Raw genomic sequence first — 19,891 nt, forward strand, 5'->3', positions numbered from 1 at the left:
TGCCCAGAGCTTCTTGTCTAATCTTAAGTCAGTGACTCACCACAATGTTTCTGGCTGTAGTCAGTTTCTCTGGGTCTGTCCCTCTGCCTCTTGCTGTCTCTGTATCTTGCTTTCTCTCCCAACTTCCCCCCCCTTGTGATTTTTCCTTCTTTTTATCTTTAGAACTCTCAGATTAGTTTGGAGAGGCAGATAATCCAAAATAAAATGGATTTCAGTGGTAGATTCACTGTCGTTCATTTACACGTTAGTCATTTACATAACTTGTTGTCTGATTCATATAATCATAGCCAAATTTAGCTTGGAAGGGACCTCAGTATTCCTGAGTTTTAAACAATTAATATTTGTTAAGGTCAGCCAAGCTATAACACTCAAGGAATCAGAAGCAGCATTCATTAAATTTAATCTTTTCGTCTGTAGCCATGTCAAATTGTGAAGTCAACCATTCATTTTAGTGGAATTTTAATGTCTTAAATTTAAAGGCGATAATCGAGCTATATTGTAAGTTGCTAAAATGCAAATACCTATTTACTGATCTGGCAGCTTGGTTATGAGCCACAGCTGGGTCTGATTTGGGTCTATTTCCAGGGTCTTGTGTAGGAGAGGGCTTTGGGCATAAGGGAAGAGAAACAGAGAAAAGAAGCCTGTTTTATCTGGTTTAGTGGACTTGAGCAAGTAAAATGCTGTGTGGTAGTTACCCATACAGGAAGAAGTTATTTTATGAAGTCAATAAATGCATGGGAAAATTGTGTGCCATGTAGTTTTAGTGACTTCATTTTCCAAATTCTACTCTGAAGTGGAAATAGGATGTTGTGCTTACTTAAAAACAAAACCAAAACACCCACAACTTGAGTTAGGGTCAGGAGTACAGTTTTGTACTTATGTTTATGCATGGACAAATCCTGGTGTGATTTCAGAAAGTAATTACTAAAGGATGATAGTTTATGTTTTTGAAGTGGAAGCAAAAGGGAGAGGATGAATCTTACAGAACCCCTGGAACCAGTCCAATGAAAAGGGGTAGGAACAGTGAGCCAGGGAGGCTTTTTGGCTTGTTCTTAGGTGAGCTCTGTGATTGACTTAAACCGAAATGTCAGAACTTTAATGGTCACTGAAAGACATGGCGTTTTAGGAGGTTAATTACCATTTTATTTTGTAAAATGGGGCATAGAGTCATTGTGTCAGGCCTTTCCTTATGGTTTGGTAGGGTAAACATGCCTAGTAAGGAGTGTGTTTTCTCTGTTTTTTTTTTTTTCCATTTCCTCTTCTGGGTCTTCTAGAATAATACAGGTGTTCTGTATACAACTATTTATGATTTTGTCCATAGTGTCAGATGTTTAATTCATTCGGCTGTGTTAGCATACCTGTGCATGGAAAATCCTGATACAGATAAAGCCTAAATCACTAGGACACTTGGGGCACCTTACCCAGAAAAGGTGAGAATGAAAACTGTTGTAATTGTTGATTTTTTTTTTTGTTTTGTTTTTAATTGATGGACTGACTTTATTGGAATGATTAGAGAACATCAGTCTAATCCAATGAAATACCTGAGAAATGAATAAAATGTTAGAGCATTCAGTGTTGAGAGTGCCTTTGCTACTCAGTTAAATTGCAGTGCTAATTAGTAGTAGTCTTTCAGCTGCATTTCATGGTAGGCATTATTAGTAGACAATACTTGTTGCTTTTATTTGTAGACCTATCTGACTGTCTTTCTGATCACAAACATGCAGTGAGACTGAAATCCAGGGAGGGGCTTGTTGCAAAATGAACGGTGACAACATTACAAAATGCTGTAAAGGAGCAATTAGCCCCCATTAGACTTTATCGGAGCTATAACAATACAGAAAGAAAAGTTTTGTCTTCCTTTGGGAAGGTTAAAGCTTGCTTTTGTAGTAGCTATGTAAGAGGTTGGAACAAACAAGATGGTTTTGAGCTTACAGCTATGGCATCTAATCATATTCAAAACCAGTTTTTTCTGTAAACAGAAAAATGCCCTGAGCTATCTGCAGTCCATTCAGAATAGGGTGCTCAGAACAGAAAATAAATTTGGTCAGTAACTCCTGTTTTGCAGACTTTTTGCCAGTTATTTGCTAAATACTCAAACTCTGCACTCTGCATGCTAATCCGTTGGTACGTTTGCTGGGAAGCAAAGTTGGCAGAAATGGGGATGTGTACTCAGCATGGAGTGTCTCCTTCCAGCCTTTTGATGTCAAACTTGCCTCGCAGGTAACAGTAGGTAGCAATCCTCCAAAGGGCTTTGGAAGCCCACCTGTGGTCCAAAGAGTGACATCACCAGCCTGTTCCATTAGAGTCAGGTCAGAGTACATATCCTCGAATAGTTCTTCCCAAAAGGGAGAATAGTTTTTGGCATAAGTAATTAACTCCTGTTTCTGCTTGGAGCCTGTATCAATCTAGCTATGATCAAGTGAATCCCCTTTCAGAGAGTAGTCTTCAAAATTGTCATGAACTGAAATTTCCTTCTGTTCTTAGAAGGAATGAAATTTGGCTGTATGTATTGTTGAGTCGTCTTTAAAACTTTTGAAAAGGGGCTCTGATAGAAATTTGTATAATTCTGCCCCCCCCCCCCCCCCACTTTTGCCTTTGCCTTTGCCTTAAGGGATGAGTTCAGATGCCAGCTGATGGTGTTTTCTCTTTGTTGCTCAGTCACACAGGTGGGATGTGCCTTTTAATAAACCACTGTACCTTATTGGTGTTGGCAGACAGTCTTTTTAAGGCTCTCAACTGCATTCTTCTTTAAGTGGTAAACGTATGTTGTCAGTTTGTGCTATCATATTTGTTAAATACCTTTTTTAAGCCTTGATTGTATGACTAGAAGCTTCCAGTAGCTTTTCAGAAGCTACTGGAAGCTTCTAAGGTTCTCATCTATGATTGATTACAGCTCTTCCCAGTAGAACTTTATGCTGTTTATTATGTAAGTTAACAATACAGATGTAAAAGCAAGGAATAGTATCAGGAATGCAATTTTATTTGAAGTACAGCTTAAATGTGAAGAATGCTCTGAAATAACTGTGTAATTTAAATCATCATCCTTAGAGCTCTTCTGATTTTGCTTAATTTGCTTTTGTGAAGTGCAAAAGAAGTTTGTTAAATCAAAACTGCATGTGTTTGTGGTTATTTTGTATTCATTTAGTGTGGGTGAGTTATATGTGGGAATCAGCGTGGGGTTTCTAATCCCAAACAAAACTCTGCTGCTTGAACTGATAATCCATAACTCATTACTAAGACTGAATAACTGGTGTCAAGGATGGTGGCCATGTTAAGACCTCTTTATGTAGGTCCACTGTAGATGAAGGCTGAGAGAGGTTACACTTTGCACAAGCGTAAATTCTGTAATGCATGACAAAGAATGAAATGCCTGACAATTAATTTTAATTAGGAATTGAATTCAAGTACAGAAAAAATAATTCTATTTAAAGTGCTTGTATATGCCTTAATACATTTTTCCCCCGGTATAGTAAATGTTCTGTTTTCTATGGCTTTAGTATTGTGAAGGACTTCTTGGAGCATTTTTCAGGTAGATAAAGTAGTTGATTTGTCTAGTGGTGTAGAAATACAACTTTGATGCTGAGGTAATTGGATGCAAGTACATTCTAGGAAACTGAGAGGGTATATGAAAAGAACATGATGCAAAGGATTATTTGAAGGAATTCTGATGGTAGAAGGGAGAACATTCCTTTCTGTGTAGACTACCTACCCAGTTCTCCAATTTCTCTATTTTGGGGGGGAATGTGCAATATTAACTTGAGGAGGAGCATTATTAATCTTGTGCATTAAATAGATTGTGTTGCATGATGTGTAACCATGTATGAAATGAGTCTTACTCCTGTTATATTTTCAGTAGTTTTATTATTTACTTTGTAAATAAAGATCTCTTGAAGACTTCAGTTTCTGGGGCTCATCTAGGCACTGCTTTCTGAATGACTGAGAGATGGATTTTGTTTTATCACTGATAGTGTCCTTCCTAGTTTCTTTCTTTTAAAAATAAAATATAGTTGAAGTATTGTCTTAGGGAAAAAGGCTTTAAAAAAACCACAACGAGTACAAGCAGAGAGCCAAGTAGGAAGCTACCTACTTAGAAGCTTTATTCTTTTGGTTCCTCTATTTGCAAATTTTTGTTTCTTTATTCAGCAGATTTAATTTATTTTTTGTTTCATTTCAGCATAAAAATAAACCACATGTGGTGACCTTAGCTAGGAGCCACTCCATTTCCTTGGCAGCTGCTGCTACATGCTGCTTGTCTGACAGATGAGGCTAGGTCATGGTTACCAGAGGACACCCTTGTGGTCATAACCAAGTTGTAAATGTCACTAAGATTGTTTCTGAATGCCTATCACATGCGTATCGCTGATTCTGAAGTAGATAAAGTCAGCTGAAGATTCATTTGGGAGTTGGGACTCCCAGAAGATTGCTTTTAAAGCCGCATAGCAGCAAGAGTTGTGACATGCATCCATAAGCAGTGGTAGTGATTTGACAGTTATTTAGCTCTTAGTTACTAGCCCTTTGGTAGAACTGACAGCACGCCTGCAAAGATAGTGAGGCCTGTTTCAGCCCCATTAATGTTGTCTTGAATGTGAGCCTGCAGTCTGAAAAAATGATAAATGTTCAGTGATTGATGATTTCATAGTCCCAGGGCACTTGGGTTGGTTTCTGGTAGCTGTGAACATTCCCGCCCCCCCCCCCCCCCAATTAGGTTTGAGCTTTAGGTTTCTCTCTACCAGACTTAGAAAAGTGAGTAAGTGGGAATTGTGACATAAGGTTTACAAATTTTTTTCAAAACTTTGGCTACAAAGGAGGTGCAATTTTGGGTGCCAGGTCTGCCATATTTTGATACAGAATAAGTGATTCAGTGCACATCTGATCAGTCTAGGTGGCAAACACTATATTCATACCTTTATATGGAAAAGCTGAAAGCATTTTGAAGTGTACAAAAGAGAATTTTAAGTAATTGGGTTAATTAAATAACATGTGCTTCCTAGGGCTTCTGTGTTTTCTGTCTCTATACCTTTGGCGCAAACTTCCAATAAGCCAATGTTTCCTGACTGCATAAGGGTCACTCCAAGCCTGCTAAGTTGGCCATACTAATGCTAGAAAAGTGCAAAACAGTATTTCAGTTTGAGTGCTTGTTTGCAAATTGGCTGACAAAGTTGTTTATTTAATCACTATTTCGAAGTAAACCTTTTGTCAGTAAGCTGTGCTGTTTAGTAATGTGATAGTGTCAAAATGCCTATTAATCTGTAACAGTAATAGCAGGCTGCAATGGGAAATGGAATTTCTTCTTGTCATTTGCACTAACATTTTTTCCTAATGTCAGTGACTCTTCCTGACCTTTTTACTGTGTTGTTTTATTAATGCAAACAGAAACCTTAGGGAAAAAAAAAATAATCAGTTGTGAGTTCTTCAGACTAATTTTACTGTCTCAGTGGTTAGCGACTTAATGCTAAGAGGAATCAAATATCAAAATATCTCAGTATTATTCAATTTTTAGAAATATTGTCCATGAGGATGCAACTTATTAAGAAATTATGTGGTTTCTTCTTGATGGGGGAGGAGGAAAAGAGGGGGAGAAAGTAAAATGTGGGCAGGGAGTAATTTCTGTGAGATAGACCCGAAAGCCAACTTTTGTGATTAATGACCAATTGTGACTCTGCACATTTAATTAGGAAAGTGTCATTACACTCAATTAGCAGGGCTGCCAAATAATCTGTTTAATACTCTGGTCTTTTTTTCTCTAGGGTTTTGCAGACAGTCCTCATTACAGTGATCACTTGAATGACAGTCGATTAGGGCCCCATGAAGGATTGTCCCCGACACCTTTCATGAACTCAAATCTGATGGGTAAGTAGGTAATTCTTTTCGAGTATCCCCTCAAAGCCTCTTTGGTCAGAAAGAGACATTTTTCATTCCCTTGTCTAGGCCTGACATGTCAAGCATCTGGAAGTTGCTCTGTTTCTCATAGCAACACTGAGTTTCCTATTGAAATCTTTTTACGTTGGGCAAATTCCTCATAAAGGCCATTGTCCAGGACTTTTTAGAAGATGGAACCACCTAGATTTTCTCAAGTTGATCTAGAAAGCTGGTATATTTTGATTTGATTTTTACATTTCTCTTGTAAATTCTAAATTATTTTAAGGCTAAATTTCCTTAACTTTTGCTGAGAAGACATCTATAGCAATTTTTAATTTGTGCATTAAAAAAAAAGAAAATTATTTTTCTAACACTATGGATTCCTGAACTACCTACCAATATGCTTTAGGCTTTTCTTCAGTTAATAATTTGAGGGCTTGCCTCTTATTTTTCATTTTCTAATTTCTTTGATATTTGTTATATTAGAAATGTTGTCACTTCTAAGAAATAGAAGCAAACTCTTATTTTGCTAGGCAAATGTTGTTACTGCTTCCAGGCCTGTGGGTGTCTGACATTTTCTGCTTTTGAAACTGGAGAAACAAGGAAGCAAAACGTGTATTATATTGTGGGCTTGGGTATTGAAAGCTTTGTCTTCGTTGCCTGCACTTTTGTGTTACCTGAAACATGTTAATGTATTGATGGGATTGTTTGAAACTCTTCTTCTCCTTATTCCAGTTTGAAGCATAAAAATGTTGATTTCAAAATATTTATTACTTGGCAGTACATGGTCTTGGGACAATGTTTTTCTCTTGCATCTTAAACTTAGGGATGACTCTGAATGTTTGTTCTGAATTTGTACGTTTGACATTGTTTCACTTGCATATTCTGCATCTTGTAGACGTGACCTATTTTGTGATCTCAGTATTGTCCTTTTAAGACATAGCCATGGTAATCTAAGTGGATTACCTAAATCCAAATCCTGGTGGTCTGCAATTTCTTTTGGAAATCTTTCTACTTTGCTCAGTCTCTGTTTACTACTTTAATTTTCTCTGAAATAGAGGCTAAGCACAGCTATTGCTGAAAACAGAATTTAATTTAAACCTTCCTATATGAACGTAAAAATATATAATTTTAAAATGACTGTGGCTGTAGTCTTTGTTTAGAAAGAGTGCATGTCAATTGGTCAATGATACTTATATCTGAAGACAGTAAAGCTAAAATGTAGTTCCCCTTGGTTATTTTGATAAAGCGGAGTAGAACTTCCCTCCCAATGCTCTTTCAAATATGTTGTCTTTTTTTAAATATGGGAGACTAAAAAGACAAATTACTTCAAACACTTCTCCAGTATTTTGATCAGTAGCACGTATGGAATGGCTCTAGGCTTTGTAGCTGATACTGATTTTATTTTACAAAAATACCTAGCAAAGTTTGATTTTTTTTTTTTTTTTAAATTTGTATTACCAAAGGCAAACTTTTTGCTTATGCTTTTATTTTGAGCCATCCAATTTCTAAAGAATATATGGCTTTAAATACATGAAGAAAAGAATTGGTACAACTATATGTTCTTAGTTTTTCAGTTTTATTGAAGAGATGGCTAGGTGATTCCATTAGACATAATAGAATTACATCATTAATACAGATTTGAGAAGCCTTCATTGAAATTGTTTTGTAGAGAGAATTAATGAATTGCAAGGTGTGTATGTATCAGTCATTTGCCCAAAGCAGCTGTAAAATGAAATAGTTTTGTAATGCTTTATGGCTAACAGTTCTTGTAGATGTTATTTTGTTGGAGCAATAGTACTTCGTTTCCTTCTATATGCAGCAAGGAATTATAGAAAGCTTTCAGTATGTATCTCTAAGAAATGTACACCTCAAAAGTCTAAAAGTATGCTTTTAAAAGTATTCCACCTGTGTGTTTTGGTTTGTCATAACAAGAAATTATATTAATTTTACTTATGTTACAGTATAGGATGCAGCTTTGTATATCATACTTTCACAGCATGAATTTTTGCAGCATATCTTAAGTTGATGCTGAAAGGTTGGAGAGAGGAATGATACAAACTACATAAAAACATTGAGTAGTAGTTTTCTGTGTAGTACCACTATCTGTGTTTATGGTTTTCTGTCTGTTATTGAAAAGAAAAATGAGATGTTGTCTTAAGTATTTTTTAGACAAAAAGATGTTACACAGTTTGTTAATATCAAATTGTGGACATGTTCCCATAAACAGAATGAAAACATCCATTTTATTAGTTACTGTAGATGATATTTAATGCATTGATTGATTATTCTGTGATCTTTAGAGGCTAAAAGGAGATGGAGGCTAAGAACATGAACTTGATGAGCTTATAGGAAATATTTCAGTAGGCTAATAGCGATGGAGCATCTGGGGTTCCACGCTGAAGATCTAAGAAATACATCCCTTGCCAACATTTTATCATGACTGAAATACATCTCTGAAATAGTTAAAAACTATTTAAAAAAAAAAGAAAGAGCAACAACATATTTCACCATTGCTGTCAACACTTAAGAGCACCATTAAAAGAAAGAATTGTGTGTCAAGGGGATGTTGTTATTTTGTGTATTATGTTCAGCCGTAAGCATATTTGCCTGAAGAGATAGTGGATTATAAAGTGCCACTGTCTTTCATGATGGAGCTCTCAAACATTTTAATGATCTTGTACATTGCAAAAGAGAGAAATTTTGTCTAACAAGAGTTGATAATGATTCAATAATGAACAATTTGCCACAGAAAGATGCATTTCCATATTCATTTAGATATTTTTTGAAGTGTTTTGCAGAGGAAGTAAAGCTATTATGTTGGATTGGTTAGCGTTCTTCACTAATGAATTCCAGAATTATCCTGTTGATTTGTTAGTATAAAAAAAGAAGGGCCATTGCTTGTATTTTAAGTAAAACCACAGAATCCTCTTGGCACCAGCATAGTTTGTTGGTATCCATAGAGATATGTAGAAAATCAGGCTAAGATATATTGGTGGTATTGTAGCTCCATTTAGACTTGATAATCTTTGCTTATTCAACACTTTCTCTTTTAATTACATTCTAGAAAACTATTCACAAGGATACGATATTCTTTTCTCTGTAATTCTGCTGCCTTGTAGTGCTCTGCACTTGCAAGTAGAGGTCAGTTTTTTGCTAGGACCCTTCAAGCATGTGGTATTGTATCTTCTGTTGTACTGTTCCCTGGACTTTATTCTACTGAGCTTTTCTACTTCTGCTTACCAGGAAGAAAGCAAGCAGATCATTCTTGAGTATAGCTTAAAGGGGTTTTTGTCGGTCGGTGTTGAAAATTTGAAGTAGGTGACTTCATTTCTTTTGTGTGTCTGTCTTTCCACAAGAGGTAGAAAGGATAAAGGCAAAACTTTTGTGCTCCGTGCTCATTGTCTGTGTACTACACAGTTCCGCAACCTTGTACATGATAAAAAGTCATTAAAAAATTTAGTCAATAGCGAATGAAAAGATGGTGGTTGAACATAAGCTTGCTGTGTTGAAACTGGTCACTTGAAATAGAGAGAGATCATTCTTCCAAGGTTTCTTTCACTTCCTTGCTTTCTCATTATTCCTTTAACTGGTTGCTTTACAGTTTAATTGGGCTAAATTTTAGAGCTCAGGGTGTTCCTGAGCTAGCCACAGGGTTTGAAGGCCTGTCAACCAAGGTAACTGGAAACTGTCATAATCGGAAACTCTGATTGTGTGGGAATGGAGGATTTCGTATCATTTGGATCTTCCTGACCTCACCTACTCACTGACTCTAGTAGATCAGCTGCAGGGTTGTAGTTACTAGTGTATTTCATATCAGCTGTTGCTGTTATAACACTCACCTCTGTTAGTACCCTAGTGAGGTGGTGACTGTGCTCCTCTTCCTAATGAACTAATTTCTGCTTTATGCTAGGTATGGCCATGATATTTTCTTATGGCCAGCATTAAGAGTACGAAGGACCTGACAATGCAGGGAAGTCAAGACATAAATCAGTTAGTATTTACGAGGAAGGGAGTGAGTAGAAGCTTGTTACAGTAATTAGAGCTATAAATGATTCAGACTGTTAATCAAAATATAGTTTCTTGTACTCTGACTATTTATACTGTGAATATAAAGGGTAAGCCTGATTCTTGACCTGATTGAAATAAATAGGTGAAAGAACCAAACAAAGTACTCTCTAATGGAAGCAGAGTAATACATTTTTGGCTTTTTTGCAGTGTGGCTTCCTTTAATGTTGGTTGTACTTGATGCGCTTGAATCACTTGGGTGGTTTGTCATCAGGCTTCACAAAACAGAGTTTGCAAGTAAATTACATCTATATATACACCATTTATTTTACCCTCTATTAGTGTTTAACTGTCTTGTACCAATGTAGCAGGTGGTTAATAGGTATGTGCTGGGTAGAAATTGCTGTGTGGAGCAAAGGGTGGCAGGAGTGGAGAGGTGCTTGATGTGTTGAAGCCAAATTCCATGAATTTTCAAAGGTAGTCTCACGAGCTACTGTGAAACTGAAGACTCGTTTTGTGGATTAATCATATAAATGAGCGATCAATATCTGGATTGGGGTGCCTTCTGATTTTAGAGTTACTGTTCGCTTAATTGACTTGATTGCCTGATTGTGTAGGTTTGTAAGAATGGCTGCTTCTGCCAGTGTGTCTTTCAAACTAGTGAAATTATTAGGTCTAATTTTTATTGTAAAATCTTATTTTTTTTACTTGTAAGTTAAGCACTGCAGTTGGCTTGGATAGAGTAGTAAGTATTTTAAAAGATGAACATTAGGGGCATTTTTTTGAAGCAACACAGTAAATGGCTGAAGCCTCTGTAAGCTTTCCACTATTGATATTGTTCTTGAACGAGCAATGTAAGCCTTTTAAACCTTAATTTGGGAAAGGTTATTCTCAATAAAAGGAGAGGCTTTTGAACTTTAAGATACAATTAAAAGTAGGCATGCATCTGAATTGTTTCTCAGTTAAGAATCTAATCTTCAGGAAAACGGCTAATTTTCTTCCTCAGTAGCCCTTCAGTACAAGACATTTGGAATCGAAGAGATAGAGCTTATTATCAAATGCCTTTATGATGGTGAAGGCAATAGTAGGAAGCAAGCAAGTGTAAATCGTTATTAAAATGGCAAATGTTAAGAATGATGCCGTTATAGTTTTTGCTATGAACCTTGTTTTAATTACCTTTTAGGAGGGGAGAGGGCAGATGTGAGCAGTGAGTTGGCAGACCTTGTGTTTGTCCAAAATAATAGTTAGATTTCCTTGAATTGCCTTCTGTAGTCATGACTAATTTAACACATGGAATAAAATAGGCATCACAACGGAAATGATCTCCAGAGACATGAGTAATGGCAAGATTGATCTGAAATAATTTATAAGCAGTTACAGCAGTATTAACTTGGAGAATAGTGGGGACAGAATATTTTGTATCCTTCAGAGAATTCATTAGGAAGAAAAAGGAAAATGTTAAAAGAAGAAAATGACAAAATAGGGGCACAACAAAGTTTATGGCAAGTGCTTCAGTTCATCTCATTTACAGGAGTAGGGCAGTAAGTCGAAAGAAAAATGTTAAAGGATAGTTAATAAGCTTCACATAGTGCATAATTATCTGTCAAATATTATTGTAGGCTAAGAGTTCAGAAAAACTTTTCTTAGTAAAAAAGATGTGAGTATAAGATCATCCACAGTTTAAATACTTAGGGGTACTGGTCTCCTGCTGTAAGACATGGGTCCACCACAAGCCATAGATTGTAAACTTCCCATGCTGGAAAAGTTCCTTGAAATTCACTTTACAGTAACTGGTGTCATGCAGTTTCACAGCATTACATTTACATTTTATCAAATCACTTACTGTTTTGATTATTAAAGCTAAAAAATATCAAGATGCTGACTTATCTGTATGTAATACATCATGGCTACTTTTCCCAAAGTAAGTGTTGCCATTGCTTCACCACAGTAAAGCTTCATGTTTTGTTTCTTCAGATAGGCTTATGTGGTTTTGTTTTTTTTTAATTAGTTTTTTCCAAATCATTGCGTATAATGAATCTGGCAAATGGAAGATTTACATTTAAATTCCTTCTAAGAATGTTTGTTTTCCTTTTGGGGCATGTCACTATGCTTAATTGCTTGATTGACACTGGTTTTATATACTACAGATTGGCTAAAAGCCTAATATGAACCTAATGTGAATTTTGTAGTATTCGGGGTTTTATAATGAAAATTTCAAACCCAGAGTAAAGTTTTAAGTTAAATTTCAATGACTTCTTCCCTCTTCCAGATACCTACATGTATCATTTGCTTCATCTATGAATATACAAAAATCTCCATAAAAAAATTGAGGTCCTGCCCCTTCCTTTTAAATGCTAGCAATCTTTTTGTTCTGGGGTGTTTCTTCATTTGGCTGTGTCCCAGCTTTGGCATGGTGTGTTGAGCAGAGGCAGGCTCTCATCAGTCGTACCTGTAAAACCTTGGACCTGACATGCTGGTTACTGCTGGTGCAGACCCACTAATCTGCAGGCTCAAGCTTTCTAGTGATGTGATGTTTTGTATCTGTTGGTACAGTTTCAGATTCATCTTTTTTCTTTTTTTTTTTTTTTTCTTCCCTCCCCCCAGGTATTACATTAAATAAATTCCACTCACACCAAAGAATTGCTCTCATCTGCTCTTCATTTTCCTTTTGTGAAAGCTAATGGGTTTCTGGGAAATTAAATTACACAGTCATTTAGTGACAGTGCTAAGTGCAGGGCATTTTTACCCTTGGGTTTTTGCTCACAAGAGTGTGTGTTAAGCTTAATTTTCCCTTCTGTTTACAGTAATATTTCAATCAAATAGCTTTCCTAACATTTCTTTAAATACAGTCATACCTCAAGGCTTTCTACAAACGTAGCAGGGGGCTGGCATCCTTTGTAATGTTATGCTGTAGCAGGTGTCCACTTGTGCTCTCTTCCCCTTGAGACTTTCATCTTCTTCCTAGTTAGCAGCTGCGGCAGAGGGGCCCTAACAACCCTCCTCAGGTGGTGCTCAGGTGTGGGTCTGCCAGGTAGGTGCGTGGTTGGTCGCAGCTGCCTGCCTGCTCCCCTGCCTCCCCTCGCTGCCTTCGGCAGCGCCCAGCGCAGGGCGGTGAAGAGAGGGGTGAGCAGGTGCACAGCGGTCGGCCTTCCCCCCTCCCTGCTGCTGATCCGCCGGCTGCGGGAGTATGCCGGAGCGTTGAGGCAGTTTATCCTTAACGAGCGTGGGTAGTGGCGTGCAAGTTTAGAAGATTTTTATCATCTCCAAACCAGTATTGGAGTTGTTTCCAGACTTACTGTGCAGTGCTGTGGTTCAAGGAAAAACCCAGAGAAGTTTTTTCTTTCTGCCAAGTAAGGAAGTGAAGAAATCTGTCCTTGAAAATCCATCAAACTGTATGATTTAACATTGTGCTGGGAAGAGCTGCTGATACCTTTTTGCTGGATACTACCAGTGCCACAGGTACCTTCACAGGACTCTCAGAACTCTCTGCTAATCCACAGCACGTCCCGCAAGCAGAACTTGCAGTTCTGGTGGCCCATGGGCAGTAGTATTGCTGGCACTGTGCGCTCAAGGGGGAGAAAAATGGGACCTAGTTTTAATCGTGTTGGAGGAAGATTAAAAGTTGCCTTCTTCAAAAAGGTCCCACACTTATACCCCAAATTTTTGTCATACTAAGTACTTTCGAAAAGCCAGTCTGGGAATTTAAACATGCAAGTCTGTGGCTTTTAAATTTTGAAATATCTTAGTTCTGATAAAATTTGTTCTGCAAAGCTTGGTTTTTAGTTAATGCAGTCTGATACATTTGAGTGTTGATGTATTCACAGTGTACCCTGCCTCTGAAAAGGGGAATAAATAGTAATCTGATGAAATTTTTAAGTCTTGCGTTTCCTCTTTGTTATAACATGTCAGTTTAGCCGCTTTAGGATATGTTTATCTGTTACAAGGCTCATCAGTGCATGAAATGCTGAAAGGGCATATTTCTCTCCTGTGGTTCCTGCCATCCCTGGGCACTTGTAGATGTGTTCCAGTGGATGGGATCAGCTGGGTGAAGCTGTAGGATTTTAAATTGCAGTCTGTCTGAAGGCGCCAAGCTCCTTTCCAGGGAGAAGGGAGGAGGGAGTGATTCTTTCCCATACTGGTGATGTAACTTCCCCATGAGGCAGTTGCTTAGGGATCTACATAATAACTATTATCCTGTTCAAATAGGAGACTGTAGAAAGCTCACTGGTGATTAAAAGATAATTTTGTAATTTTTCATGGCTTGTCTTTGTTTTGCAATAAAGATGTTTGCTTATTGCCAGGTGCATAAAAATCATTTACTTAATCTCTATTTCATTCCATTAATTTTTTTTCATTCTTGTGTGCATGTAGGTGTAGCCTGTCAGTTGCTAGCAGTCCAGTTTTTAATAAATGCAGCAGCCTCTATCCAGTGATTATATACTGAACTGGTCAACCAATATGTTGTAACTAGGCTGCTTGTGCCAAAACAAGTGGCTTTTGTGATTTGGGGCATTATAGTATTTGCATTAATATGATTTGAAGTTGTTAATAGTTTTCTTTAGAGACTGGGGTTTAGTGAGTCAAATGGTTGTTGCTGCTGGAAACCTGGCTTTGTTTAGATACACAGATACCTCAGAGAGGAAGGCAAAACAGGTGAAATTGAATGAGTGAGCCTATAGAAGATGTAATTTTATTTTTTAGGTGCATGAAGGTGTTGGACCTCTAATACTATTGTTTTTGTGAGTTGCCTGAGTGGCCACTGCATTTTCGCTGGAGTTATAAGGTGTGCAATGCTTCAACGATATAGTGGATTAATGGAACAAGTATCATGATAAGAAAACAAAATTTTTTAAATTTGATTTAAAAATAATGTCTGGATACTTTGACTTCAGTCCAATATTGCATCAAAGTTTTGTTTCTGAAAAGTGGGTGAAGGATTTTCACGTAACAGAAATGTGCAGAAGATCAGAGAAACTGCAACTCATTCTGTTAAGCAATGGTAATATCTCGCTTTATTTGCGAGGCTTTCTTGGTTGCTGTCTTTTTACGCTTTCTCTGAAGGCTAACAGCACTGTGGCTTTCAGATGGGTGTTCAGCTTCTGTCACTCTAATGCATATATGTATATTGGGAAGTCAGCTGAAAATTCTGCGGAGTTATTTCTTAGGCATCCAGATGGAGGGTCGCTTTGAGAAATAGAAACCTTGTTATCCTTATGTGTGGAAGCTTCACCAGGATGCATTTGGTGGAGGGAGGGTGCTGTTTGTTTGGGAGGTTTTTTTGGAAGATGCTCACAGGGGTCCCCCATCTGAAGGTGAAACAGGAGAGTTGATACATCATTTTATGTGATGTTGTGTTACACACATAATTTAAGAAACTGACAGTATTTGGGATTACTGCTACTGATTCCTTTAAAGAAAGCAGTAGCCTTAAGTTCAGTGATTAAATAAAAAAGGTTCATTGAAATGGGAATGGGGAAGAAACACGGTGATTACTATTGAAATAGGTTGAGACTGATCATTACAGTTTTTCCTAAAACTGCTGAGGTCTGGCCATGAGCCTTAAAGGTAGTTGGGAACCAAGTGCACTAAAATATGTAATGTGTAAATTCAAATTGGGATTGTACAGACCATGTGCAAAACCAATAACTGTAACAAAATTTTAGTTTACTTCCAGTGTAATAGGGACCTCAAAAATAAGCCTGGCACTTTAGGTATAAATGCAATACAAATAAGGTGTCTTGCAATTTCTTCCTCTTATACAATGGGACATAGAAAGCTGAAGTCTTGAGAGTAATGTGGGACTTTGTTAACAGTCTTGTAAGCTTCCAGGGTGATCCCTGGGGTCTGCACTGAATACCTATGTGTGTGACTGTATCATAAATAAATTTGTATCATGTTTAAAAAAAGTTCTGCAGAGATAGGAAAGTGAGTACTTGTACACTCTTTATCAGGGTACTGCAGTTTTAAGTACATTTTCTGCATCGTAGGAGCGAAGTGAAGTTTTGCCTTACTATTTTGCTGTGGTAAATAACATTTCTGTTTCTGACTGCATTCATTTCTTTCCTGTGACATCATTTATTTGTTTCACATATTGCTAGTCCATTACAAGCTGTCACCTCAGAATTAATTTATTTATGTATTTGGAATCGAAGTACTTTCCAACTTAAACTACAGGCTGATTGACCTGCTTAATAAATGTAAATAGAGATTTACAAAAATTAATTCCTTGCAGAACCATATTTCTTAAATATGTCTTACCTATCTTAGAAGTTGCATTGCCTTATGAAATATTGTAGAGAATCTTCTGATCACATCACCCTAACTTCAGAGGAGTTTGCAGAAGCTCATATGTGTGTTATACTATAGAAAGCATTTAGCATACCTTAATATTCTACTTGTCAGTCAAAAAATGAGATAAGTTGTTTTGTCTTTGATTTTAGAGGAGATTTTGTTTCCATATAGATGTGTTACATTGTTATACAACTTCAAGTTTGAAAGATACTGAAATTGGTACAGATAGGCATGATCAGAAACTGAGCTCTTGCTTATCTTCTGGGATACAATTCTGTCTTACTTTGTACTTAGAGAAATGTCATCCTTTCACCTGACGTGAATTAAGTCTTTCTTCACAATGATAGGTGAGGTGATATTTTTTTCAGCAGTGCTATGTTCTATGGTGAAAGATCTGCTAATATATTTTGCCATCACTGAAACAATTTTTCTTTACATCTTCTGGGATTGATATTTTTAAGCTAAGATAAATGTCACTGCCATTAATAGTGTTTAAAATATTATTTTATAAATAATAAAGCTGAGGAATCCACATGCCACTTTTTTTCAGGTGTCTGAATCTATCACTTTCCTGGGTACTTCGGGTTGAGCTATAAGGGCACAAGTTGAAGTCACTCCTTCATGCAATGCTCAGTTTACCTTGCACCGCTACATTGCTCTTGCTCAGCATACTGGGGGCTTGGGAGTTATTTTGTTTTGTTTGATTACTGAGAGTGGTGGAAGGAGGAGCGATGATTGTCTTCTCTTTCTGGTGCTTGAATGCATTTCCTTTAATTTTTTTGTTCGCTGCTTTTATTCATCAATGACAATTTATAAACAGTGCATGTTTCACAATGATTTCAGCCTTGAGTGCCAAACAACTGTATGATTTTGTTCCTTTGTTTGACAGCTATCTGGCAGTAAGCCCTGTGCACAATTGTAATGAATATTTTTGACCAGTATATGTGTATATTCTTTAATTCACTTATATTTTTGCTATTACATTAGAAATGTATCTTCCTAGAAATGTGGTTCAAAAGGTACATGGTAAAAAAAAAAACCAAACAACTTTGTAAAGCTGTTAAATTGAGTATAAACCTGTTTCTTCAGTATTTTGGAGTGGGGAGTAAAGGGAGAAGGGCCAGGAAAGAAACACTGCTGGTTTTTGTTGGTTTTAGTGGCACAGTTGCAAACTATGAAAACTAATATGTTTTGCTGGCAGAAGGAAAAAGCCCATGTGTTTCTCCAGTTGGTAACCATTTTATGTAGGATAGTTTGCTTATGTATACACAATAAACAGTGGGCTTTCAGCAATATATTTAGAACAGAGTGAAGGTAAAGAACAATTTTTTAAATATAGAGGATTTTCTGTATTGATTTATCTCATTTTACCTACATAGAAAAAAATTTGGAGCACAAATGTCTTGAACTCAAGATACTGACTTTAGCTGGCTCTTTAGTGCTTGGTTGACATTCTGCAATATGAAGGAGGCAAGCTTCCCTGTTGACTGTACTTCTCCGAATTTCTGTTTTGTGTGCCTCCTCCTCTTTCCCCAGCATAGACGCAGTTGGTCTCATGATAGAGACATAGTGCAAATGCCAGTAAACCGATGTGAAATAAAACACCAAATTGAAAGGCAGTGATTCATCGGGAGAAAATGTTATCCAGGTCCCAGTAACTGAAAGCTATGTTTTTAAAGTTGCCACTGCCCTTCTATCCAATCTGTCCTATTTTCTTGATGGTACTTTTATGTTGCTTTCTTGTTTGCTAATGCAACACGATTATGTGTCATTGGTCCAATTTATTTTCTTCAAAAAATGCCAAAACATCAGAGGTAGAAAATAATGTAAACTTTAATTTACACTAAAATCATCAACAGAATCATCTGCCCTCAAATATAGAGTATAATTTTACTGTAGTTTTAGTGTGCAGTTAAACTTGTATTTTTGTCCCTTGAATGCACCCATCTGGATCAGTACACTGTTACACCTGAGCGCTTCTATAAGGCTCGCACTCAGCTGCACTTTGGGATTTTTCCTGTCTTTACCTGGCTTGTCTGTCTTCCTTGATCGGTTGACTTTTTTGACAGTTTTAAGAAAGGCCATTTTTTGTGGTTTTATGCAGATGTCTTGCTCTTTGTAGATATACTTTCTTTTTGTTTCCTTCATCTTAAATAAAAAGAAAATAAAGTTTTAAATCTGTTTATGCTCTGTTGTTACTTAGAATATGGTACTTCCTTGGCTATAGCATGTGACTGTTGAAATTTAGAGCACATCATTCTTCACATTAACTCAGGTTTTTTGCGGTTCTTTCTCTGTGCACCTGTTACTGGCCAGTGCTATCAGTGGGATACCGTGGTAGACGAGTCTTTCTTCTGTTCCAATGTGGGTCTTTTTGCTTGTTTGTGAGACATTTGTACATTCAAAACTGGTATCTTCTAAGTGGTTGTTAAATGCAGGTTCTGAACAGGGGTGCTGTGTAGCACAGTAAGTAGTCTCCTTCACAGGACTGATTACTGTGCACTAGATTTGGAAGATCAAAACTCTTCTTATATTGCAATGGAGGTGTAGTAATGCATTGTCTGATCCTCTGTTAGAAGAGCTAGAAGTTGTGGTGAATGGACAAGAGGATAATAAAAGCCGCTATAGGAAAATATGTTTTAAAGTGGAAAAATAATCATTTATTGATGGCCAACTTCTAAACAAACCTGCAAGGCTATGGCTTAATTACATTGGAGGAAGGAATATGAGCCAGATGTTAAAACATCCTTTGGTTAGACTCTGAAAGAGTGAGTTTGAATGCAAAATTAGTAAAAATTTACTTATTTCTATGTTAGGTCAACAGCATGGCTTCAGACATGCTGAAGGGGAACTTCACAGGTTTCCACTGCAAAAAGCTAATTCATACACACATTTTTAGTGTCCAGTATTTTGTTACTGAAAACATGTCCCTTTTACTGAAGGTTCTGAGACGTGCGTGGATGCTTTTCAGAACGCTTGATCCCTTGTAGCATGTACCATACTGCTCAAGGCAAGAATCTTTAGATGTCACAGTCATCTTGCCACACATAATGAATCACTTTGCCTAAAGATTTTCTGCCCACAAAGCCTCTGGGGTGGCTCTGTCTCCCTAAGGATGTTTTGTTCAACTAGCCATCTGAGCTTACTCTGCTGACCAGTTTAGAAAGTACTAAATCCAAACTTTTCCACATTTTATTTCTGCTTGTAGATAACAAAAAGGGTCATATCATGTATAAATATATATGCAGAGGACATGGCTGACCAAAATCGGAAATAAGGCACAAAAAGAACTCGTTGGGCTTTAAAAAGACAATATTACTTTAATAATCTTTTGTTTGAAGTTTTTTTATTATTATTTTTTTAATTTGTTACAAGAATCATGTCAAGTGATTGTAACTGCAGGATACTGTCTGAAATGTGTTTTCCTGGGGTTTTTTTCCTTCTTTTTTTTCTTTATTGCCAATAAACCAATGTGTGTAATGAGTTTCATAGCTTTCCTGATTGTGTCTCTCTTTGGATACATTCTTTGGTTGTATTGGCCTGTAAGACAGAATTAGTGGCAGCTGGTAATAAAACCTGAAGTTTCAAGATACTGAATAGATACCTGATCAACTGTTTCCTTGCAGAGGTCCATAAATCTGCTATGGGGAGCTTGGGGGACCACCCTACAAAGAACATTTTAAAAATATATCTTAATGTTTTTAGGATTTAATGCAATTCATGCTTTTTAAAT

General features: G+C 36.9%; 1 protein-coding gene across 10 annotated transcripts in view; it reads left to right on the forward strand.

Annotated features, from left to right (window-relative positions):
- Window positions 1-19,891, forward strand: part of TCF12 (transcription factor 12) — a 174,752-nt gene that overhangs the window by 57,552 nt on the left and 97,309 nt on the right. For all 10 annotated transcript variants that reach the window (XM_052807253.1, XM_052807257.1, XM_052807258.1 and 7 more), the window contains one exon: window positions 5,748-5,850. In XM_052807253.1, coding sequence (XP_052663213.1) covers window positions 5,748-5,850 — 103 coding nt within the window. The remainder of the gene's footprint in view (window positions 1-5,747; window positions 5,851-19,891) is intronic.

The sequence above is a fragment of the Harpia harpyja genome, chromosome 14 (genome assembly GCF_026419915.1).
Source record: "Harpia harpyja isolate bHarHar1 chromosome 14, bHarHar1 primary haplotype, whole genome shotgun sequence".
Taxonomy (NCBI): Eukaryota; Metazoa; Chordata; class Aves; order Accipitriformes; family Accipitridae; genus Harpia; species Harpia harpyja.